General features: G+C 38.3%; 1 protein-coding gene across 1 annotated transcript; it reads right to left on the reverse strand.

The window, feature by feature from the left end:
• Window positions 1-348: 348 nt before the first annotated feature.
• Window positions 349-25,816, reverse strand: ABCE1 (ATP binding cassette subfamily E member 1). Its single transcript, XM_037058460.1, has 18 exons — window positions 25,671-25,816; window positions 21,544-21,671; window positions 20,627-20,712; window positions 18,361-18,458; window positions 17,254-17,371; window positions 16,446-16,583; window positions 16,194-16,263; window positions 15,855-15,951; window positions 14,923-15,012; window positions 11,054-11,175; window positions 8,320-8,541; window positions 7,348-7,407; window positions 7,189-7,247; window positions 4,365-4,475; window positions 4,146-4,288; window positions 3,903-4,025; window positions 2,493-2,604; window positions 349-870 (listed from the first exon to the last, which is right to left on the reverse strand). Exons 2-18 carry the CDS (start codon window positions 21,644-21,646, stop codon window positions 823-825), a joined length of 1,800 nt encoding a protein of 599 aa, XP_036914355.1. The 5' UTR covers window positions 21,647-21,671; window positions 25,671-25,816; the 3' UTR covers window positions 349-822.
• Between the last annotated feature and the right edge of the window lie 20 nt (window positions 25,817-25,836).

Raw genomic sequence — 25,836 nt, forward strand, 5'->3', positions numbered from 1 at the left:
AAAAATATGTAAATGCTCAGGTACCAACTCTAAAGATTTTGAGCCTGTACTTTGAAAGTCCTTTAAAACGATCAGTAATTATACAAATGTATGTTTCAAGAACTATTATCTTGAGAATAGCTATAGAGTATAGAATCTTTTGGAATGCTAAAACAGTAAATCTGAATAATGATAGGGTATTTTCTTCATGAGGACAGGGAGGTACTGAAATGATTTCTGTTAAAGATATTTCAAAAGCACCAAAAATTGTAAACAATGGTTAGGTTGGTAATAGCCATTTTCTGACAGTGACGTTTTGTGGTAGATTTTCTTCCTTTGAAAGTCTAAACACAAGACTGAAAACAAACAACAAATATAATCCTAATGTTTATTTATCAAATTTCATCAGTGGAGTTTCTGACCGGCTTTTGAAGTCAGGGCAGTTCATTTTCCTGACATACTTGGCAAACCATGTAAGTACAGAAATCTTTTTCAGGATTTTCAAAAGCAGGCAACATGGTCAGCACTCAGTACATGAATATAATACATCTATTGAAAATCTTCCCACACATGAAAATTGGGAGGTAATTAGTACAGCTTGAAATGTCTTCATTTTAGAATGTTATGCACAAAAAGGGTGTTACCGACAACAGAAAGTGGCGTGTGTGTGTGTGTGTGTTCAGACTACAGTTTACAACACAACTGGCTTATGTTACATGAAGTAAATTGTACTTTAGGCTCCAGAGTATGTGGGGCATAAAACCTGATTAAAGTTTTATATGACAAAAACCCCAATACATGTTTTTTTTTAATAAATGGCTTATCCGTGTTCCCAGATTCAGTCTAATCATCCAAGAAAAAGTAGTTTCCACTCTTCTTTTGTTCTACATCCTAAAAAATAAAAAAAAGGCAACAAAAGTCAACAGCGCGCTCCTACACAGGGGCAACTCGCACGCACAGAGTCACTCAGCGGCATGCACTCAGCGGCGACCAGGTCTGCGCCTGCTGTCTGCCCCTGCGCAGCCCTCGGCTCTCGGCTACCTACCTCCGCTATGGGGACACTTCCTCGGTTCCCTTCAAGCCCCTTTCTACAAAATGCCTTACACATGTGAAAGGCTGCCATGTAAAATACCATTTCCAGGAAAACTACTCAATTCCATTTTCATCATTTTAACTTTAAGCTCCTGGTACAAATGGTCTATATTGTCAGTTGGACAATGGCCTATTACACAAAACATGTAACAATTTCCCCCCAGTACTGTTCACTGACTGGCCAGTAATGACCCATCTATCTATTTACCCAGCTGCCCCCTCAGTAGGATTACGGTGTGACTGAGAGGAGTGGGCAGAGAGAACCAAACCATGAACTGCAGCAACAGAAACAGTGGAAAGTGCCCTGGCTGGTGTAGCTCAGTGGATTGAGTGCGGGCCTGTGAACCAGAGGATCCCAGTCAGGGCACATGCCTGGGTTGCAGGCCAGTTCCCAGCAGGGGACGCATGAGAGGCAACCATACATTGATGTTTCTCTCCCTCTCTCCTTCCCTTCCCCCTCTAGATTTAAAAAAAAAAAAAAAAAAACACATAGTGGGAAGCATCATAACACTTCAGAAGAAATTCTTAGGAAAATTAAGCTGCGCATATGTTCTAGAATTTATATCCTCTCTTCTGCTTCATGTTTCCCAAAAATGAGAAAACTCTTCATTACGTAAGTCAGAACCTGTCATTTCATTATCCAGGCCAGTGAGTAACATTAAGATAACATGGCAGGCTACAGGCATCTGGAAGTCACGTTAGGTGCTTGGGGACACATGATGTGCACGGTGACTCTGTCTCTGCCATCCAGGAACTCACGTTTCAGTCACAAAGAGAAATGCCATCCAGTGTGCTGTAAACACACTTCTAAAGCAGCAATTACGGCCACGACGGCCAGAGGACCGTGACGTGAGCAAGGAGGCGCTGCAGGGGGTGTAAAACATGGTTCTTCAGAGTTCTCACTTTTTCTTTTTTTGAGCAACCAAGAGATAGATAAATACAACCAATATTTCACAGGCTAAATCTCGTGTAGGGCACACAATTACTTCATATAGCACAAAGAGAAACTGACAAAACGTATTTTTATTGTTCAGAGCTTTATGCTCACTGAAGGAGCTTGTTTTGACTCTTAAAATACACATTTTCATCATGTTGCTCTTGTACATGAACACAAAACTATGAGAAACTGATTAAGGCACTCATAGAAACTTACTTCAATGGCGAATTAGTGCAATCTTTCTGAAAACATTTTAAGTGGCAGTAACACAGGTGGCCTGACAGGGCACTACGACTCCGACGACGTGAACGACTGCCAGCATTCAGGCCGTGGGGGCAGCCCCACCGCACTGGCTGCCGGCCAGACCTAACTGCCATTCGATTAGAATCCAGATTTTAATGAGACAGCCTTCCAATCTGAAACAGACCTTTCAATTATTTACAACGAGGAGTTACCCGTGATTTAAGATACTCTTTCTACATACCTTAATGGAATTGAGTTTGTTTATTCTCGGCCTATAGTTGTTTGGATCTCTTCTGAATGTAATTTCAAGTTGAGATAAAAATTTATTCATGCCAGCCAAAAGGGTTTGAGGACTAGAATAAAAATAAGATTAACTGTGATTAAATTTACCCCTTAAATTTAACTACTTTTTGGGAAACAATATTAAGAATCCCCATTCCCTCTAATTCCCCAACCATAAATCATCTGGGCAATAATATAATTGCAACAGAGTATAAACTCTATGTTCAGAAATGTTTTTGTGTGGACGAGTTTGGCTATAATATTTTTGTGCAAAACACAGTTTAACGTGTTTCTGATCTGCAACAGGAGGAAAAACTTAAGAAGAAAGTATTCCTTTAGAACAACAAAAGATCATTAATTAAAAATACAGAATTTCAAATTTGACATTTTTAGGGGAGAAGAATTTAACAGAAAAGGTAATACTTACGTTAGAAGTTAGGCACTGGAGGGAATACGTGTAACGATTTTTCGTAGGAACTTTTAAAGTTTCTATGCCTTACTCATCTAAATCATGCTAAATCACATCACACACATGGAACATTTTAAGTACTTTATAAATACAAAGGGAGGATCATTATTTCAATAAATAAGCTTTTATGGCCTAAGAAATTCCCCTAACTCTCAAATACGTAATTCTTAGTAATTGATATTTAAATTTAAAATGAAAAGAAAGGAATTCTGGGAGGTTCAGTAGTTATATTTCATTGATGAATTACTCCAATAGCAATTCCATTCCTCCCTAATACCAGAAAACATGTTAGAATCACGTAAAATTACTGTTTTTATAGGTCACAAGTTGTTGAACATAGTAATTTCATATGGTTCATTCCAATATAAAGTTTTAGTACTAAAAGTTTAAGAGATTTTTTCATAAACTGATTTGAACACTAGGCTTCTGTCCATTACAACTGCTCTCCGTCAAGGCAGTAAGGAAGAAGAGGAGAGGAAAACAGGAGGGACCTATGCTGGGATCACCACCAGACAGTGCGTCTACTGCTGTAACCTACGTGGTGATGTCGTGTATGACATTGTTGGTTTTTAACCTACAATCCTAATGTGTTTTGGAAATCCTAATCATGCCAACAAAGTTACTTTAAAAGAAAAGCTGGGGGACCCAGAACTCTGTATGCTCATCACCCTGGGCGAGGAGGTCTACACTGTAGCCTGAAAACTAACTAGTCTACCAGGTCCCATCCCGGATTCCACACAAATAAGCTAAAAGTCGCAGAATAATTTCTAGAATTTCTAGCTATCTCTTTCTGTCTTAAAATGGTATTGAGTAGTGTTTATAAGCTTACGGAAAATTGTAAGGAACTTTCTAATTGTTAGGAGCTATAGTTAGGTTGAATATTTCAGAAAGTGGTTTTACCTGTTTGCTACTGTGTTTTTAGATGGCACGCCATCGAAAACGATGACTCGATCTGCCAGGTAGGTGGCCATGATGAAGTCATGTTCTACCACGAAGGCTGTCTTCTTGGCATGGAGTATGAAACTGAAACACACAATTTTGAGACCTTTGTAGTATACCATCAAGTATTCAAATGCTATACGAAACACAGCTGCATGCCAGTACACACAATCAAAAGTAACCCTTTTGTGAGCAGGCCATTACCGTTTGACAACTCGGGCTGCCATCAATCTTTGCTCAGAATCCAAATACGCAGACGGTTCATCAATCAAATAGACGTCAGCAGGTTTGCCCAAACAAAGAGCTAAAGCTACTCGCTGCAGTTCGCCACCAGATAACGTCTGCACCTATTTGGAGAAGCTGTTTAGCAAGTCCTACAGAGACATCCAGTTTAAAATAAAAGTCCCCAAAATATGAGAATACCTCTTGATCAATGATGTTTTCAATTTGCAGAGGCTTCATCACATCAGTCACAAATTGTGGATGAGTATAAGCATCTCGTATCTTTTCATGTAGTAACTGTCGAACACTTCCCTGTTTATGGGAAAATACTGAAATTTTATTTCAGTACTGAACTAATCTAGTTATAAATCATAACAAAGTTAAGTTCCAGAGCAAAAGTATATCAATTTACCACCAACAAATACCAACAGTGTTTTTATGCTTATCTGTTATCTGTGGCATATTTTGAAATTTAATTAAAAATCCATCATGTCCAACAAGTAAAAAAGGCAATAATCTTGACACCTGAAAGTAGTAAATGATGAATGTTTCAGGGTAGAAGTGATCTGAGAGTAGTAATAATTCTCAAGGTCACTGTAAGTACCATGTAATCAGTAAGATAACACAAACTGACAGGGATGAATCTTAAGATGCCTATTGATTGTTATTCCAGGAGAGGTCTGAGTTTGAGAACTTAAAAACTAAGCTTATAGAAAGTATCAGTGATGCCCTGGCCAGGTAGCTCAGCTAGTCAGAACACTGTCTCCACACTCCAGGGCTGTGGGTTCAGTTGTCAGTGGAACAACAAATCGATGTTTCTCTTTCTCTTTCCCTTCCTCTCTAAAAGCCAGTAAAAACTAAAAGAAAGTATCAAGGATAAAATTTTTATTGTAAGTCCAGCCATCTCCAATAGACCTGAATATTGAGGCACTGAGTAGGTATAGGAGTGGGTAAGTTCACTACAACACTGGCAGGAACTAAACATTCACTTCTTGTTTTCAAGGTTCATCCATATTGTAACATGTATCAGTATTTTATTTATTTTTATGGTTGAATAACATTCAACTTTATGTATACACAGTGTTTATCCATTCATCAGTTGACTGACATTTGGGTTGTTTTCTACATTTTGGCTATTATGAATAATGCATTTGTGTGCAAGTTTCTGTATTGAGATAGCCTTCATTTCTCTTGGGTACGTATCTAGTAATGGAAATGCTGGTTCATAAGTAACTATGTTTACTGTTTGAGGAACTGCCAGGTTCTTTAAAGTGGCTGCACCATTTATACACCAGTGATGTATGAGGTTCTATACCTCTACATCTCACCAGTACTGATTGTTCATTTTGAGTTAAGTCATCCCAGTGTGTCTGAAGTGGTGATATCATTGTGGCTTAGATTTGCATTTCTCTAATGAGTAAGGACACTGAGAATTGTTTAATGTGCTTACTGAACATTTGTATATCATTTTTGGAAAAATGTCTACTCAAATCCTTTGCCCATTTTAAAATTCTTATTTATTTACTTATTTTTTTAAAATTTTTATTTATTCATTTTCAGAGAGAGGGGAAGAGAAGCTGAAAGAGGGGGAGAGAAACATCAGTGTGTGGTTGTCACTTATGCACCTCATCCTGGGGACCTGGCCTGCACCCAGGCACATGCCCTGACTGGGAATCAAACCAGCAACCCTGCCCTGGCCCATGTGGCTCAGTGGGTTGGGCGTTGTCCCCCAAAGTGAAGGGCCACAAGTTCAATTCCCCATCAGGGCACATGCCTGGGTTGCAGGTTTGGTCCCAGGTCGGGGCATGTAGGAGAGGCAGTCAATCAGTGTTTTTCTTGCACATGGGTGTTTCTCACCCTCTCTTTTTCCCTCCCTTCCCCTCTCTCTAAAAATAAATAATCTTTAAAAAACAAAAACCAGCAACCCTTTGGTTTATAGCCTACCCCCAATCCACTGAGCTACACAAGCCAGGGCCTTTGCCTGTTTTTATTTTATTTTATTTTATTTTTATTTTTAAGATTTTATTTATTTATTTTTAGAGGGGAAGGGAAGGAGAGAGGGAGAGAAATATCAATGTGTGGTTGCCTCTCGTGCATACCCTGCTGGGAACTGGCCTGCAACCCAGGCATGTGCCCTGACTGGGAATTGAACTGCGATTGTTTGGTTCACAGGCCCACACTCAATCCACCGAGCTACACCAGTCAGGGCTTTTTGCCCGTTTTTAAATGGAGTTGTAAGAAATCTTTATATATTCTAGATATGAGTACCTCATTATATGAGGTATCCCATCCTGTGGGTAGCCATCTCAATTTCTTCTTTTTAACCTCACCCAGGGATATTTTTTTTTCATTGCTTAGAAAGGGGGAGTGGGGAGAAAGAAATACAGATATGAGGGAGAAACATTGATTGGTTGCCTTCCACACGTAGCCTGGCAACCAAAGATTGAACTTGCAATCTAGGTATGTGCCCTGACCAGGGATCAAACCTGCAGCCTTTTGGTGTACGGGATGATGCTCCAACCGACCGAGCCACACAGGCCAGGGCCCTTTTACTTTCTTGATTTTTTTTTTTTATAGCACAAAGCACATATTTCAAAGGTTCATTTTGGAAAAAGATACCTATCAGGTTTTAAAAGCATTTTCCCAGTAGTGGAAATGAATGTGTTCTTAATACCTTCTTTTTTCTCTCTTTTTTAGATTTTGTTTATTTTCAGAGGGAAAAGGCAGAATCGAGGGAGAGAAAGTCAGTCAGTTCCCTCTCACACATGCCCAACTGGGGACCTGGCCACAACCCAGGCAGCATGTGCCCCGACAGGGAACCGAAGCTGCGACCTTTCAGTTCTCAGGCCGGCCCTAAACCCATCGAGCCACACCAGTCAGGGCATAATACCTTCTTTAGCCGCTTACTGATAAAACTGTACAGAAACTAATTTGGAGAAGACTTTTGAAACAGTAAAAGATTCAAGTTATAGGTATATACGTATATACATATAAACTTTAATAACCAAATAACAGAATAACTCACAGTTGACTTGGGACTGATTTTCTGTGGCTTATAACTGACATTTAAAACCGGTACTTCTCCTGAAAAGCAATACAAATAAGTAAGACACAGACAATGCCCAGATCTTTAATGTTTACTATATGTGGAACAGAGTACAGTAACTCAAAACTACAACAGTACCTCCTTCATCAGGTTTAAGTCTCCCAGCAAGCATTCTGATAAATGTCGTTTTACCAGTACCTGCCAACACAACGCAAAACAAGTCAACTTGAAAGCTGCTTTACAGTTTAGAGTCAATCACCAGATACTACTGGGGTTTGACGGAGATGACTAACCTATCAACATCATTCTAAAGTAATCGGGAGGAATATAAACTAGTTAAAACTTATAATGACCATTTTAATAAATGATAGGAAAAATAAGGCTCATGCTTCTTTTTAAAAAAAGACATATTTAGCTCAAATGTCAATGCACACAATTTAAGATAGAATATGATTGATACCATCATTACAAAGTCCATTTACATGAAATATTTGAGTTAATTGCAACCCAGCTCAAAACCCCTCCATTAACTAAAGGCTGATGCATTTGCAACAATCCTCATAAAATAAGTTTTCTTCTGTACCTTTGTAAGCTGTAAGTATACAATTCAAACATTTTTTAGAATCATGAAAGTAATACCAGGCATTTGGTACTCAACTGCATTGCATATTTATGATGGCAACCTCACAAAAAATGCTGGTGATACAACTATTTGCAGGGGTAGACTAGTTTGAATTTAAAAGAAGAAAAGCTCCAAAAGGAACAGTGCATGAAAATTTCAAACATAATTGCTTCTGAACTACCAATATTCCTTCCTCCTTGTCAGTATCATATATGAATAAATGCCCTGTCGATTTATACACAGAAAAAAAAGACTTTAAAAAATCTTATTTGTACTGAAGGTTATGAAACAAAGTAAGAAATACGAACTTGACCGAAGGACAGACTAAATCATACAATGTCACAAAATATGAATACACTTAGAAATGTATGGGCTCAGGCCAGCTCCCAGACCTGTAACTGAGTCCAACTTTTTCACAGAGTAGTTAAAACTAAGGTACTAGGTAAACAGGACAGATGCTCAACTATCACAAAATCAGAAAAACTGACCGTTTTCCCCCAACATCACCATGATTTCGGAATCTGTAAACTCTCCTGCTATAATTCCCAGCTCAAACTCTCCCATCTTTTTCTTCATCCCAGGGTATTTGTACATGCACATCTTTTTCACTTCTTCTTCATTGGCTGTCTCAGCCACTTTGAAAACAAGCGATGCATCTCTGAATCTCAAATTTTCTGTTGGAACGTAGCCATCCAAAAAAATGTTTATGCCTATTGAAAAGTTATTGACAATAGATTAGTAAAGATCAGTTGAAGACTACATTTTTCTACAGCAAGAAATTATTATTACATAAAAGCTAAAACCCCAGGCTCTCCTGGGAGCATTCTAAGCAGGTTTAAGTTTCTGTGGGTTTACAACATGCAGTGACAACATTGTGTTTTACATACCTCATGCAAGTTTAAATAACTCATGCATATGTATGCGCCTAGCACACACACACATAAAAAGCACATCCTTTCATTACAATGTGATTTTTACAAGATTCCCCCTCCCTCAGGTTTAGTGCAAAAGCATATATGATGCCATTTCTACTGGTTTTTAAGTCAAAAGTTGCCATTTTTCTCTACAAATGACTATAAAAGTGGAATATTTTCATAGATTAGACATATAATGATATAAAATAGTTTGGGGAATAATTTTAGATTATGGGTATTCATTTTCACATGAATACTCATAATCTATAACCATACACTGAAGTTAGAATTTACTGCATTTCCCCCCAATTATTTTTGCAGGTTTGTAAGAAATTTATAATAATGAACTTCATTTGACATTTTTTGGTTTCATTATACAAAGTTAAACCCCATTGTCTAAAGAGGTTTTAAAACTGAAAAGAAGCTAACATATTATACATAAGAATCTCTACATACTCATGTTGTTAAGATTCATAATGGCAGACACAGAAATGAAAAAAGTGGATTATTCGGGAAACAAGGAAAAGATCTATTTTTCAGTGTTTCCTATAAATGAGAAGTGAGAGAAGGACAGTAGCTGAAGTTCTGGAAGGTCCTGAAAGGAAGTCTGAGAATGTGGTCCTGTTTCTCTAGACCCGGAGCCACATCAGGGGCCCATATGCTCAGCCTCAGTCACAGGTACTCAGTAAATATCTGCTGATGAATGGATACGAATGAATGGATACACTTATTCTGCCAAAAGCAGCATTTTAAAAAAAACTTAAACTATTTAAAAACTATAAATGTGGTTAAAAAATTAAAACCAAAAATAAAGTAAAAACATAAACTTGAAGGAACCTTAGTGACCATTTAGTCCAAGTGCATAATTTATCAGGTAAGGAAAGGAAGACTCAAGAGAAACAAGGAACTTGGAACAAAACATTAATAAGTCAGCCTCTACGTTCCTGCTGCAATGCTGGTCGTCTTACTGCCTTTACCATTCAAAGAGAGCTATTATATATCCTACACTAATTTCAGCATGTCAAAGGAAAGGAAAAGATGAAGTGGTTTGTTACTTGAATTGTTCTAACAGACAAGGCACATTCGAAACCTCACCAGGAACTACCTCTTCGATGGCAGAGCCTTTACACGGGGTGTTTATTACTGTGAACGCGATGGGGGGCGGGGTGCCAGGTACCACGTGATTACCAATGCAATCCTGGCACTATTACTACTGTGTGGCACAGAGAAGGCACTCATAAATATTGGCAAACTGAGACAAATCAAACATGAACACTTGTTTTTGGTATCTCTTTAAGACTACTGGAAAGAAAACTGAGCAATCTCCCAAACTTTTCCTTAATATATTCATCTGTTTATCTCCAAACACAAGAAGTGATAGCAAACCCTTTCCCAAATCTTAAACTAAAATATTACATACTTTTATAAATTAAAAAAGCTACTGCTGTCTTTTTATGCAAAACATATAATGCAATATAAATTTCATTTTCCAAAAGTGTCTCTGGTATCTCAAAAACCACTGTTTACAGAATATGGTATTTTTTTCAAGATATGAACTAAATCATCCTTTCATGTATTCTAGATTGTCAGCTTAAGGCACAGCCAAAGAGAAGAAATGCAATTAAATGAAAAAAGGCGTGCCAGGTGGAGAGTGCACTGATGTCGTTTCAGTAACGCCTTTGTGGCAGGTCAGTTTTTACTGTGGCCTAACTGGCGGAGGCAGGGAAGGGCTTGGAAAAGAAGCTAGAGGGTCCCTCTCCTGACAGTAGAAGGAATACATAAAAAATGTACTCACTAAGCTGTTTTACCAAGTTTTTAGTCATTTACTAAACCGTAACAAATACTTACTAAGCTATCTTATTAGAATTTTAAGCAGTCTTAGTTCTGTAACCTAGGATAGATAACAGATAAATTTGAAACGAGATAAGCAGTAAGTGAATTTAAGAGTTTCAATGCTGGTAATGGCCTGTCACAGGTGAAGTTGAAGATGATAAATAATACAATGCTTCTATAGAAGCCAAAATCTAAAAGAAACTTTCAATATAGCAAAATATAGCAAATACACAGTAAAACTGATAAAGCATTTCCACCTACACCAGCAGAAAATTCTACAAAGAAATAGGTTGTGTATAACAAGTGATGAATACAACCATATGTACCATACATATTCCACTGAGTGATTAAATTCCATGAGACCAGAGTTTTAGACAAATATTAGAGCAACATAGTGACTTAATATCAACTACACATTTTCTGAGCATTAGAGTAAAAGGGAACACAGCACTGTGAAAACAATTTCGTGAGTTACCTTCTCGTACACTGAAAGGCATAGTGACAACACCGTAAGCACTCGGCACGCCATACAAACAGCAGATGAAGTCAGAGAGATAATCTAATACACTTAGATCATGCTCCACCACAATGATATATCTGAAAATTAAGAGATTTAAAATGTAACAATGTACACGAAAAAATTAAAATTATATTGAATTATAATGGTGACATAACTTTTCTGTAATACAGTGTAAATTCAGGAAAATATGTAAAAAGTGTGCGTAAAGAGCATATTAAACAAAAGCCATGAAATATTTTCTTTTGATTCTATCAATGTTCATATTCCAAACTGGTGCCCTCAACTAAAAGAAAAGTTAACATGAAATAGTTTATGGGTATAAAAAGTGTGTTTTGCTAATAAACATTTTTAAATGAATTTTACAAAGCAGAAACAAAGAGATTTAAATCAGATGTAGCATAAACTGTTTGATGAGTATGCTCTTCAACTTACACATTCAACCTTTCTACCTGTCCCACGCTAGCTGCAGTGGCGGGGTGCACAGAGCCCTTCACCCAAGAATTTTCAATGTGGCTCTCAGTTCCCAATGAAACAATATCTTTAGACTTTCTTTAAAGACCTTCCGAAACTTAAGCTACTATTTTTACTTCATTTACATATAGGACACACTGAAAAATGGATCTTTCATGACATCCTAAACAATCCACTTTTCCATTGTGTCTCAAGATATTCTATTGCCTAAAAGGCCTCCTGCCTACATCCTTACCTGCTGAAGTCCTCCCTACCACCTCAAACCCTAACTTCTGTAGGACCACCCTTCCTAATAGTCAAATGACTTTTCTTTCCCTCAATTTTGAATCTCTGTCACTGATCCAATACTTGGACTTTCGGAGTACCCTGCAATTTGCCCCCAAACACCTTGAAGACAGACTGCAATCTGCATTTCTATGGTCTTCAGTCCTTGGCTATGTACCAAACAGTTATTTAACACGGCTGCTGAGTGACAAGATGAGGAATTGACTTTCATTAACTGGCAACGGGGAAAATGGTAGGTTCTTACACAGCATCGTCCAGTAGAACACTCCCTGACTACGGAAATGTTCTATCTCCGTGTTGTCCCACATGGTACCAAGTAACTACATGGAATATGGAGCAGCACTTAGAATGTGACAAGTATGATTAGAGAGATGAATTTTTTCCCCAAGTGACTATGAGGACACAGTTACTAAAGCTGGGGACAATGAAACGAGGGAGGGCTCAGCACAGAAGCACCAACAGGACAGCCTAGGCTGGGCAGCCTTAGCTCACCCAAGTCAGAGAAAAGGGAGCTTTACAGACGGGTTTAGGGGGTGAGCCCGACAAACGGCCGGCCGGCTGCCCAGTGCCTTAGAGCAGTCAAAGGCATTTGGGTGCCACACTCACTGGGTGCCAAACTCCTTTTCACCAAGGGCCACATCAGCCTCGCAGTTGCCTTCAAAGGGCCTAATGTAACTTTAGGACTGTATAAATGTAGCTCCTCCTTAACAGTAAAGGGTGAGCTTGGTGCTGCTGCTAGGCAGAAATGAGGTGCCGGGCTGGATAAAACAAGGTGGAGGGCTGGATTTGGCCCTTGGACCTTGTGTTTGCCACCTGTGCCTTAAAGTTTAGGAGACGTGTGCCTGTGAGGAAAGAAGTGGGGGAAGAAGGAAAGAAATGGCGAGGGCTGCTCCCCATAGGGAGAGCACTAAAGGAATGAATTTTTAATTTCAATTAAAATAAAAATGGCAAATTATAGCTAGAGGCTAATGTATAGTTTTAGAATAAAAATGATATAAAAAAACATCATTTCAGGAAGATTAATCTGGCAAGAACCATAGACTTACTCAAGGAAGCACCCACAGTAATCTAGGTGTTAGGTAGTAAAACCAGGAATGAAAAAAAGGGTGGGCAAATTTAATGGAGAGTAAATACAGTGGTGAGTCAGTACTCCTCCTGCCCTGTGTCTCTGTTGGCAATTTCCCATCATCTAGAATAATTCTCTACTTTTCACCATTAGAAGCTTCAAGACCCAATATAGGGCCGTACGGCATCATCTACTGGCTAGTAATTTACTTTCAAAAGGAAAAACAAAAACAGGTCAAACTTCCTGCTTTCCCTATTTTCAAATGAAGCTTGTGCAGAAGTCCAAAATGTAAAAAAAGACTAAGGAGAGCCACTCACTGTTTTTTGAGAGTTTGGGAAACCGAAATCTGCAGGAAAATGAGAAATCTACACTGAAAATTTATACCCTACAATTAATTTGTTTACATTCATTTTTAATCTTAATGAAGATATTTTCAGAGGTCAAATTCTACAGAATCTCTTGGATTATTTTTCCTTTCTCCAATCTATTCCCTTTCTTGTTGTTTATCCAAGGATATGATTTCCAAAATCTTTGTAAAGGACTGAAGACCCAATGTGTCATAGAATTTCAGGATGCAGATACACTTCTTGTAACTTTTTATCATTTTATTGCTAGAGAGATTATTTTAACCCTATACCTAAGACGGATTAGCACATACGTGAAAACATCTAACTCAATCATTTTCTTCACTTTGTCAATGTACTGTGTTTTGACGCATTATACCTATTACAATTAAGGCTATTTCCCTTCTCATCACATAGGACTGTATTAACTTGATTATTTCCAAATTGAGATATGTCACCTGGTTGTAAATCACTATCCCTTCCATTCTCTTCTTTATTATGGTTAGGATATTATTTGATATTTTTTTAAAAAATTAGGTGTGAAGGTAGATTATTTATGACTTGCAGGCACTCAGTACAATAAAGGAGTATAAAATGTTATAAAAAGGAGCTAGGGTTTAGAACTACTGATTTGCCTGCTTGTGTATTCTTAAAAAAATTTTTTTTTACAGAGAAAGAAAAAAATCAATTTGTTCCATTTATTCCCGCACTTACTGGCTGCTTCTCTAACATGCCCACAGTCCTGGCGTATCAGGATGCTCCAACCAATTGGCTACCTGGCCAGGGCCGCTTGTGTCCCCTTTTCTCACCAGATTGTGAAGTCCTTGAACAGTGAGACCATGTTTTACACTCTTGCATTCCCCACAGAGCCTATCATAATGCCTACACTGCGTACACAATAAAAATTAAAGCTATTTGGCCCAAATGAGATTGTTTATCGCAGATATTCTAAAGATTCTAAGTTGGAAGGTTACTATGAGGCTCAAATGAGGTAATGGATTTAAATACTCTGCAAACTATAACAGCACTCAGTAAAGACAGGTATTATGATTATTTAACAGAAGCTGAGAACTCTCCTGTGCTTATTAAGACCCTGAGGAACTGGAATTATTCTGGTGATCCTTATGCTTCTACATTTTGTGTGTGTTTGAGTGACATACCCATCTGAGGACCTGGGAAAGGTTCCGAGCAGATTCTAAGGATCTGCTTCCCAGAAACCCATTCATATCTCCCAGAATTTGCTGGTTATTTCAGAGGATTGGCAGTTCCTTGGAGACAGGCATGTTAGTGAATGAGCCTTTCATTAAGAGCCTATGTTCTAGTCCTGACTGGTATGGCTCAGCAGGCTGCGTGTTGTCCCCACAAGCGAAAGGTCACCAGTTGGATTCCTGGTCAGAGCACACGCCTGTGTTGTGGGTTTAGGCCCTGATCAGGGCATGTCCAAGAGGCAACCTATTGATGTTTCTCTCTCACGTTGCTGTTTCTCTCCTTCTTTCTTCCTCCCTTCTCCTCTAAAAATAAATAAAATCTTTTAAAAAAAAGGCAACATGGAAAACATGCACACGCAGATGACGTGGATGGCCCCAGTGCTTAATCTTTAGGAATCTGCCAACCCCCTGGAACAAAATATCACAGGCACATGCCCAGTGTGCGCTCACCTATCTGGGTTTATTAGAGACCGGATGGTGATGGCAGCCTTCAAACGCTGCTTGACGTCCAGGTAACTAGAAGGCTCATCAAACATGAAACTGTGAGAAAGGAAAACAAATATAATGAAAGGCAAACATGACATAAATTTACCATGCATATTTCAAAGCACTGTTATGTAGTTTACATTTGAATAACAAAAATCCCCTTATCGTAATGAGGAGTCCACCCTGTAATGGTAAATACTTCTGTGCTTTGTTCAGAAGTAGAAAAGAAATAATGAAAAGCAGGACTGCACATCAAGTGTGGAGAGACATTCCCAGAGGAGGCTAACTTACAAACTCTCTCTTGCTTATGAAAAATGTTCTGTTATGGCTAAGGTCCGCTGCAGGAAAGCACGTAGCTTCTGGAATGGAGGGCCGTGCACAGAATTGCAGACTGCATTGTGAGAAGAGCTAGCCTGCTTTGGATGCCAGAGCAGAAACACGGAAGACGACGGGAGCAACGCACGCGGGGGGAGAAGAGCGGCACTGGTGGGCAGGAAACCCGCCCCTCCCACGCTCCCGTGGCATGCCATCCTGCCTTGAGGAACCCAAGGGACCTCCCGTTCCACTTGAGGTATTGATAAAACTTGCTGGCACTGTTGGAGAACTTACACCCTAAAAATATTCTTATGTACATTCTAAATAATAAACAACCAACTTTACATTAAAAAGCTCTGGACCCCAACAGTAAAGTACTTAACTAAGTAAATTTCTCTCCTGCAGGAGTAACAGGGCAGACTGGCAGTGGGCGTACAGCTGCTTCAACATCGTACCTCAAAATCAGAATCTTAGACACTGTGTGTGCTGATTTATCTCAAAACCACTGCTTTCTTAGCAGTGTTACAAATAAAAACTCTCAAGTAAGGACTGAGATCCATAAAAGGTGTAAAGTAACCTACATATCAGCTTTCTGTATGCAAACGACAGCACAAGCAAATCTCTGCAACTCTCCTCCCGAAAGATCTTCCACATTTCGTTCTTTTAGATGGGTTAAATCTACAAAGAACACAGAGGCATTGTGTTTAACGTTGTAAGTTTTACTTCACCTCCGTTGAGCAAAATGTATATTGTAGGTCATTCTTGGTTTCAATATTTCAGCTGAAAATTGTGCAACATAAAAAGTAAGTATGACAACTAACAGAGATTTTCCCATTTATTTCATTAATCCATATAAAAATGTTTATTTTATGATTGAAGTTTAGGTCCTATTAAAACACACACACAAAATAAACACGTACCAAGTTGTTGACATACAATTGCTTGTGTCTTTGTTTCATCCTTTCGGTCCAAAATGGACCCCACTGTCCCCTGTCGTGATATACCAGAAAGTTATTACTGCATTCCTCCAATGTTAAAATTACATTCAATGTTACCTCAATATTTCTTTCAATATTAAAAAGTTAAGAAGTAAAACAAATTTAATTTGATACATCTATTATACCTCCACTGATATCTATAAAACATAAATTCTTCCTAAAAAAGCAACTAACCTTTGCAGCCTTGGGAATCTGGTCTACGTATTGAGGTTTGATGATAGCTTTTAGGTCATCTTCTAGAATCTTGGTAAAGTAATTTTGCAATTCAGATCCACGGAAGTAAGTCAAAATTTCTTGCCAATCAGGTGGATCCTAGAAATACATGTATAATCTGAATTTAACTTTTTAAAAGATTTTATTTTATTTTTAGAGAAAGGGAGGGAGAAAAACATCAATGTATGGTTGCCTCTTGCATACCCCCAACTGGGGACCTGGCCCACAACCCAGGCATGCGCCCCGACTAGGAATTGAACAGGCGATCCTTTGGTTGGCAGGCCAATGCTCAATCCACTGAGCCATACCAGTCAGGGATGAATTTAACTTAATAACGTAATTGCAAAGAGGATGACTATTACACAAAATAGAACATGTATCCAAATAGAATACTTTAGCTTCTAATAATCTTAAGATTGAAGATATAATTCCCAATCATGACATGCCAACTCAGAACAGTTCAATGAAGCTCAGAATAATCAGTTAAGAAGCAGCAACTGACTTTTTTAAAAATGATTTTTAGAGACAGAGATAGACACATCTATTTATTCTTCCACTTATCTATGCATTCACTGATTGATTCTTGTATGTGCCCTGACTGGGGATCAAACCCACAACCTTGGAAGGGATTCAACAGATTTTTAATTAAAAAAAGAATTTAATCTATATATAGTTTCTTAGCATTAATTTCACAGATAATCCTGAAAATAACTTAAGGAAAAAATCACATGTACAGTTTCTTCCATTTTTATAAGGTGGTAATACGTACATCGTACTTTCCAAGGTTTGGCTTTTGCTTTCCTGCTAATATTTTTAAAGCAGTTGATTTTCCAATACCATTAGTTCCAACTAATCCCAAAACTTCACCTGGACGAGGGATAGGCAACCTGTCAAAAGCATACAAAAATAATAAAATTCAGACTTAGGTAGAATAAACTACATAATATCAGAATGACATACTTGAATACGCTTACAATCCACACACATCCATTAAGTTAAAAGATATATGCAGACATTATTGATTATTAGAAAAAAAACCCAGCCAAGATTAATTTAAACTGTTAATTGTTAGAAATGCATCTATGACAATATTACTCTGTTTTATTTATTCAATTTTCATTCAAAGTCCACTGTAAAGTAACAATTCTTCTCTACACATAAGGCTCAGCTTTAATGTATAACAAAATGCTCTGGTAAAAAGTATCATAGCAGGTGCAACCTCACACTGTGGGTTGGTTTGGGTGGGTTTGGTCGGCCTGCCACTTACTTACAAGGAGCGAAGTGCCACATGAACCAGAAACACTCCACTTCATGCTCCCTGCTGCCGTAGGCCCCTTAAAGCTGGCAGGTTGAGAAATACCTCTTTATTAGTTAAATCTAGACTTCCAGATTCAAAATATTAGTGTTCAGCAGACTGAAAACCTAGAAGAACTCCTGTGACTTAACAATATATGTCCAAGTTCAGAGTAATATGCTCTGTAGATCATTAAATTAATAGATATATAAAATTAGAGACAATTTTCCTTAAAAGTCAATTTGGGAATAAAGGCCATTGTTAAAAATAGTGATTTGCAACCCCAATTATATATTAAGAGTCATCTGGGAGCTTTTAGAACTTCCCAGACTCTTTATCCACAGACATGATGCAACTCACCTGGGCTGAAACCTGGGCGTTACAGTTGTAAAAAAGGCCCCCCAGTAACCCCAATATTAGCCAGAATAGACAACTGACGTGGAACCCTGCACGTTACAACATTGTATTTGTCTTCGGTGCATGGATAACACAACTTTTTTTCCAGATTTGCATTTCTCTGAAAACCCCAAAGGTATTTTACTTTTGACTGAATTAAAGAGGAATGTTGACTTGAAAATATACCTGTGAAGTTTGAAGGCATTGGCACAATATCGATGTGTTGTTTCTTTTTCCAAGTTGCTTGGTAAATTGACAATTGATAAGGCCCCAAAGGGGCATTTCTGTTATTAGAAGTAAAGAATTAATTTTGTGTTAATTTTTAGAAGTATACACATGACTAAAATGGAGAGATAAAAATTTTTTTACAAGTAATCTTCCAAATGTGGGAGTTGCACAAAGATGTAAAGTATTTTTCCATTTCCTTTTCTTCTTAAAGACTGAAAGTTAAGTTCCTCGAAGGCAAGAGTCATCTGGACTAATTTTGCATTTCCTTAGTGACTCCCACGATTCTTAGACATTTATTGTGCATTTAGTGCTTACTGAAAAACCTCACTGAGCTGGGAGGTTCTATACAAGCTTGGAGGAGTATTTCTTACGTGACTAGGTAAGACAAGGCTGAGAGGCAAGACGAGACATGGTTTCTAAGTACTATTCGGCTGCAGATTCAGCCCATGACACATTCCTTCCCTCTACTTCTTTCTTCCTGTCTTTGTACACACTCGCATCTACCTGGTAAAGCCCTTTATGGTCAAGGATTGTACATTTTATGATCTATTTATGCCCAATAACAGCCAGGGCAACATCTGGGCAGAGCAGGCAGGAATTAATGTCTTTCTGCTGTGCTCCTTAAGCACCCGTACGAAAAATGCTTCATGTGATGCTTCATACTCCAACTGAGTAAATTCGCATTAATAAAAAAGACTCATAGAAAAACTTATTCAAGTAACAACTGCTCATCAATCAGGTAAAAACATCTATGGCACAAGAATGTCAAGAACCGGAAGGTCATTTAAGACTGGTAATGCGGGTAGAAAAACTGACCAGAAGTGCAGGCGACTTAAAACAGGCGCATCCCAAAGGGCAAACCTCACACTTGAGATGCCTGTCGGAACTGGTCAGTGAGCTCAGGGACCAGCTCAAAAATTACTGTACACAAAGATTTCAGAGACTTCCCATTTTATGTTACAAGAACATAGATAATTACAAAATAAACAAAACTCTTACTTTCTAACAAAGTAATTACTATCCTCTAATAGTTAGAGTCTAACCAAAACTATTAATTCTTTACATGAGATATTTTTCTCCTAATAGTTACCCACATTTACAGAATTCTTTTTATTCTATCAACATATAAAAAATGCTTATAGGCTGCAAGTAAGTAATTTAAACTTCTCTAAATCTACAAGGAAAAAATATCCATACTATTCACATACAAGGTACATTGTGAGTATCTTAATGTTCAGAGGGTATATACTACCCCCACCCCAAAGAGACTCCTCACATTAGAATTTTTTCAGCTACTGGAGAGCACATCCAAATTTTGGACCCTCATTTTTCTACAGCAGTGAAGAAAGAAAAACAGCTCCTTCTTCACAGAGTTAACAATATATTGTTCGAAATCAGTCCAGCACCCAGAACACTGTCATGTAAGAGATCAGCAAATGTTTCTTGCTTATGTTTTCTGAATAAGGGAAAATGCTTTCAGGTACCAAAATCTTTGGATACTTAACTACAGATTGAGAAACCAATGGGAAATACACTTAAGCCTTAGCAGAATGAGTGACATGGTGATGTCCACACTCAGGTAAAGGTTTTCTCTAAACTCTACCATCCACAAATACCTAAATTAAGAACTTCATTCACCACCTCCAAATATTTTTCATGAATTTAAGTTGGAAAGTTATCATTCTTAAGCCAAATGCCCAGATCAAACTATACAATGCAACAAAAACTATTTGGGGTATTTTGAAAAACTGCACTATTGGAATAAACTCAACAATAGAAGAATATAATATAGCAGAAAAAGCACTTCAAGATTAGGTTAAATTGAAAAATGTTGGCTATATGCACTTCTTTTTAAAAGATATAAATTTAAAATTAAACATGGCCTTGAAAAAGTGTATGTAATATAACTCACATTTTTTTTGAGATTCACACTTCCAAAAGGTTCTGGGGAAGACATTGCTGGAGAATGTCCTTCTCATAAAAGGGTGGAGAAAATATAATTTTGGTTCAAAATGCCTTTACAAAATTTAGTATGGCAAGAACTACTCTTAAATAAAAAGTTGGCTTACTTAAAAAGCAACAATATTGTATTACTGATACAAGTACAATTTTCCTAAATTTATACTCTTGGTTCATTGCTTTATATTTTGTCTGTTTAAAAACAATTATACTATATCCAGAACTTTCAGATTACAGGTTTGATTAGCAATAAAATATCACTTACCTTAATACAAATACCACAACCGATACAAAGAGTTTCAGAAATCCAAGCTATTTTGCTTTGGGGTGTTACCTCGATACATAATTTTCCTGGCAAAGGAAAAGATATCTCATGAGGCAAGAGGGGACGACTCTAGAATTGTGGCAGATCTTATTTTTCAGCCGACTGACCTAAATATTTAATTCACAAAATCTGCTTTGGGATGGTAATGTGTACCAGACAAAAAAATGAGACACGTTATCAAGATCAGCGAAGTTCTCAAAAGGTAGGCAGCCATCTGATTCACAGACTGAATTAAACTCCGCGCAAGAACAAGGATATTACCAATGGAATTCCTCAACAGCACAACATGAGAGGTGATACCTAGAGTGTCTTTTAAGATTCAATAAGCCCATACGTCACCAGCACATTTAACATAATTCTAAAGCTACCAACAATTCAGCAATTCTGAACTGCTATAAATGTATTTAATTTTGAACATACTGATAGTCCTTTCTCCATAACTTAAAAGTAATTATAGGATTTTGTAGAACAGCAAGGATCTCAGTAACCTGAACTGTGGTTTAATTTTATATTCAAAGAACTTTAAAAAATGTTGATACTATTACATTACCCTATAATTAAAAAAAACCCAGAATCATATGGTCAAGCAATAAAAACTTCAGAATAAAATCTAGTGTTCTCTTTTCATTTCAAAGAAACTAATGGCTAAAGTCCAGAGAACTCTGAAGCCAATTCACTCTTTTTAAAATCTCTTATTCTTAAAAGATCCATGGCATCTGAAAAATCCACAGTTAACATTGCACCTAATAGTAAAATAATTAATGCTTTCCCCTAAATTCCAGAAGAAGACATGGATATCTGATTTTGTCACTTAATAATTAAAAAAAAAAAAAAAAAAAGATCCATGGACGGCTTACCCATTCGAACCACAGGGCAACTCTTTTTGCACTCCTGCCGACACTTCTTAGGTTTGCACTTGTCGTGGTTGACAATGGCGATCCTCGTTAATTTATCTGCCATAATTCTAGGTAGGAATATCCAGCTTCTATGAAAGAAAAATTAAAAAATCATGGCATAATCAATGAAATTAACTGAGAAATAAGTCAGGCATAAAACTTAGATAGGAGGACATAAATTATTGCTGTATTTGGAAAAGATCATCTGGAAATAGTAAAAAAAAACCAGCAAAAGTAATAAAATAATGTAGTACGGTTGGGAAAACAAAATATACCATCAATCAGAAAATTAACTTATAGAAACCATTTTCAATATTCATACACAAAAAGATGTAGGAATCAACTTAAAACATACAAATGTGAGACAACTTTCAAAATACCGCTGAGAAACACACAAGACCCAACACACAGAAGGACGTGTTGTCTCAGCTTTTACAAGAGAGAACAGGCAATGCTCAGGGTTTCAGACCTGGGCTGACTTCTACCCTTTTACAAATCCTCTCATAGTTTCCAGTTCAATAGGTCCATGAACCTCTCTTCTCCAATGATCTTGTCTGCACCCTGCCTCAGCCACTCTTTCCTTCGGGCAAACCCTTGACCCTGTCATCACCAATACAGCCACCGCAATCCTTCCATTACAAACTGCTCTTCACTAACCACCACTCGTATCTTGTCAGCTCACCCTTCTCATAGCAATAATCCAGCTCTTTGAAGGCCCCCATTTCTCAGACCCACTATCACCATCTCTCAACTCTATCACATTCCCACGTTTTCTCAACCCTTCGCAGTTTATTCCCATCTGTGCCCAGCTAAAATTCCACTGTCAGTCATTTATACCCTTAACTACAATCCTGGTTAAATACAATTCTTCATCTGCACACATACAGCTGAAAATAGGTAGAGAAACCAAGCCATGCTTCACTATCGTCATCTCAAGTCAATCCTTAGCCAACCAGCAACCACACTGTCCCTGTTTCCAGAGCCAAGTCCACATGCACACTAAGGATATTCACAAGGAAGGCTGTCCCAACAATGCTCCCTCCTGCCTTTCACATCATCAATTAGTCCTTCCATTGGCCCATTGCCTCAGTATTCAAACCCTCGATTATCTGACCTCACCTTCCCTCAGTGCTTCATTTCTTTCTTGTGCAACAAGACTAATTGAAAGAGTCACCTATAGTCAGTTGTTTCGAATTTGCATTTTCTCCATTGCATGCTTTAGTGAATATCATTCCATCAAAACAGCTTATAACTTTGTTATTCTAACAGCTTCCCAACAGATCTCTTTGCTTCTACTCTTTCCTCCTGTTCCAACTCTTGACAGTTCCTATCTCAAGATACGAGCCTGAATGTTCTCTTAATGTGAGCCAATTCACGCCACTCCTCTATTTTAAAATCCTGCAGTAGTTTCTCTACTCCGAATAAAGCCTGAAAACCACCACTGAAGCACTGGTCAGCCTCTGTTAACATTCTGAGCTCATCACCAACTACTCTAGCTGCTTATTTTGCCCATCACATTGGTTCCTTGCTGCTCTTAGCACATGCCAGACATGTTCTTGCTTCCTGGTCTTGGCATTTTCTCTTCCCTCTGCCTGTAATGCTATTTGCCCTAGTGAGTTACATGGTGTTTATTTCTCAGTGAGCCTTCCTTCTCTAGCTATACATCCAAAAAAATACATCCGACTGCCTTTCTGTCCCTCTTTTCTGTTTTATTTTTCTTCTTAGCTCTTTCCCCATTATGAAAGTTTATAGGTATTTCACATGTGTATACACACAACATATAAACACTTATCATATAGGTTTTTACATATTCTTTCTCCCTCTACACACAGACAATATTTTTCCTCCCCAACTGGAATGTACTCCATCATGAGGGCAGGGATTTTATGGCCATTTGTTTTTTTAGTGGCTAGACCACAGTGCCTACGTCACAGTGCCTAGCACATAGCAGGAGCTGAAGCATGTCGATCAAGATATACATCTAAATATAGTGAATAATTTTCCTATAGATTATAGCAACTTCAGAAATCTTTGAAGTTACCAATATTTCCTAGTGTGAGTTATCCACTAAAGTATATACAGAAAAAAATCACCAACAAAGAGATGAAATAGTTATATAATGCACAAAGTCATGTTAACGAAGAAGCTCACTTTAAGTCTTCAGTCTAAGACCAAAACTGGTCCACGTCTCATAAAGCTCAGAAGAAGGAAACATGAAATTACTTTTGAATTGCTCCAAAGAGCTATCATTCTGTAGATGACAACTGCCTAAAAAGTGAAGATTCTTTAGTTAGTTATTAAAATAAAACCGGGCACCATACAAATTACCTGGTGAATGAGTATAATGAATTCTCTAGGGGATAAATGTTTTATCCTGAAATTGCTTAAACTTGGTATCAGCCAAACTACTAAAATATTTCATCTAATATTTCAAACCATTTTAAAAACTGAGTGACCATAACAATTTTCATACAAAAATAAAAATATACCAGAGATAACTAATAAGATGATTTACATAAAACACACTGATAAATTATTCCTGGGAACAAAGAGGATCTGAAGATGTTTCATATCTGAAAAACTGTCCAAAATAGGTACTCAAACAATGACCCTTGCTGTCTGTCATTATTCCAGCTGGGAGGAAAGACAGATATATATGAAAAGCATTTGCAGTCTAAGACCAAATTATTATAATACCACATGAAAGCATTTAAAAATCACTGTTAACAAAGATATCACTGCTTGATATCACAGTAAACATTCTAACCTATGATTATTGTAGATTATTAGTTTATAAAACACCTAAGTTGAGAGTTGGACACGACTCTCATTTCAGAGTCTTGAAGACACTTAGAAGGGACATTAAATATTGCTTTCATTTTGTGAAAAACCCCAGCTATTATATTACACGTTCTTCCTAAAAATTTTTGATAGGGGAGAACAAGGTTTTTAACTAAAACAAAAGAAACCTTTTTGATTCAAATACACTGCAAGAGCCCTTGGTTAACACTGACAAAGCATTACTGTCAGGTAGCTGGTGCAGAATGAAATCTCAGTGTATGGAACACATGTACTGAGGACTGCAACACAAACACCATTATCATTAATGCCTAGCTGGCTGTCCTGTGGAAGAGAGAATAAAAGAAAAGTAAAACATTGTTTTGACAGTTCTCATTTTCATCGACTTAACGGCGGCGGGGGGGGGGCGGGAGGGGAGAGGGGAGAGGGAGAGGTTTCTGTAGGTTTGGGATGTGGAACTCGGGCTTTGACCGTTGAGACTACAATGCAGGAACCACTGGAAGGAAAATAAAGGCATTTTGAGTTAAGACACCACCCTGATCTCACGGACTTTAAAATAATTAAGGGATAGAGGGTAGAGTCATGAAGGCAAAAAGTGCTGAATGCTATAAAAGCGCACCAAAAAAGTTAAAGGCGTTCAACTGGGAGATTATCTGGGGTTAAGTCCAGTTACAGCCGGGTCCACGTTGCTCTATGAGAAATGTAAAGCGAGGCCTGGCCCTCTTTTCTGTAAAAACTGGGAGTGGACGAGGAGTATTCAACTTCATGGCGTCAAGATGCGATGACTGATTCTATAGTCACCAAACGGCACAAGAAAAGGCCACTATCCCCAATAACCAAATATGCACATGTGAAAATATATCTATTTTACTCTGCTAGGAGAAGTATGGGGTTAAAAGGGGGTGCTGTAAATTGTGAAGGTGCCTTCCTCTGCAGATGGTTCAACTCCAGGGTACGAGCGGGGTAAAGGGGGGACTGGAAGTGTTGGAGGTAGCATCGTGGAGAATACAACTATGTCTGTTCTCGTAGCCTCTGACGGGGGTGGCGGGCAACAGCGGTCGCAAACCAGATCAGCTGGAGCGGAAGCGCGACATGCTGTGCTCTCGCTGGAGCTGGCGTTCCGGCGGTTCCAGCTGTTCCATCCCACCCAAGCCAACTGCCACGCGCCGCTACGGTCCCTACCGCTGTCACCTGAGGCCTAATCACAGGTTCTCAGAGAAGGTGCCCACAATCTTTACCTCGTGGAAGATCGGAGATAATGGCCAAACCCCTCCAGGCTATTTACCTACCTGGGAAGAACGACCCCTTCGCGCAGGGGAGCTCAGAGGCCAAATCAGCTTTTGCCGTCACTTCCCAGCTTTACAACGTGTTCCTACGGCCTCCGGCCAAAATGGCGCTGCCCAGCCTCCGCCTCACGCACGCCGAAGTGACGTAATGTGAGCGACAGAGAGCTCC

This window comes from Sturnira hondurensis, unplaced genomic scaffold, assembly GCF_014824575.4.
Source record: "Sturnira hondurensis isolate 20B ecotype Veracruz unplaced genomic scaffold, ASM1482457v3 Scaffold0010128, whole genome shotgun sequence".
Lineage (NCBI taxonomy): Eukaryota > Metazoa > Chordata > Mammalia > Chiroptera > Phyllostomidae > Sturnira > Sturnira hondurensis.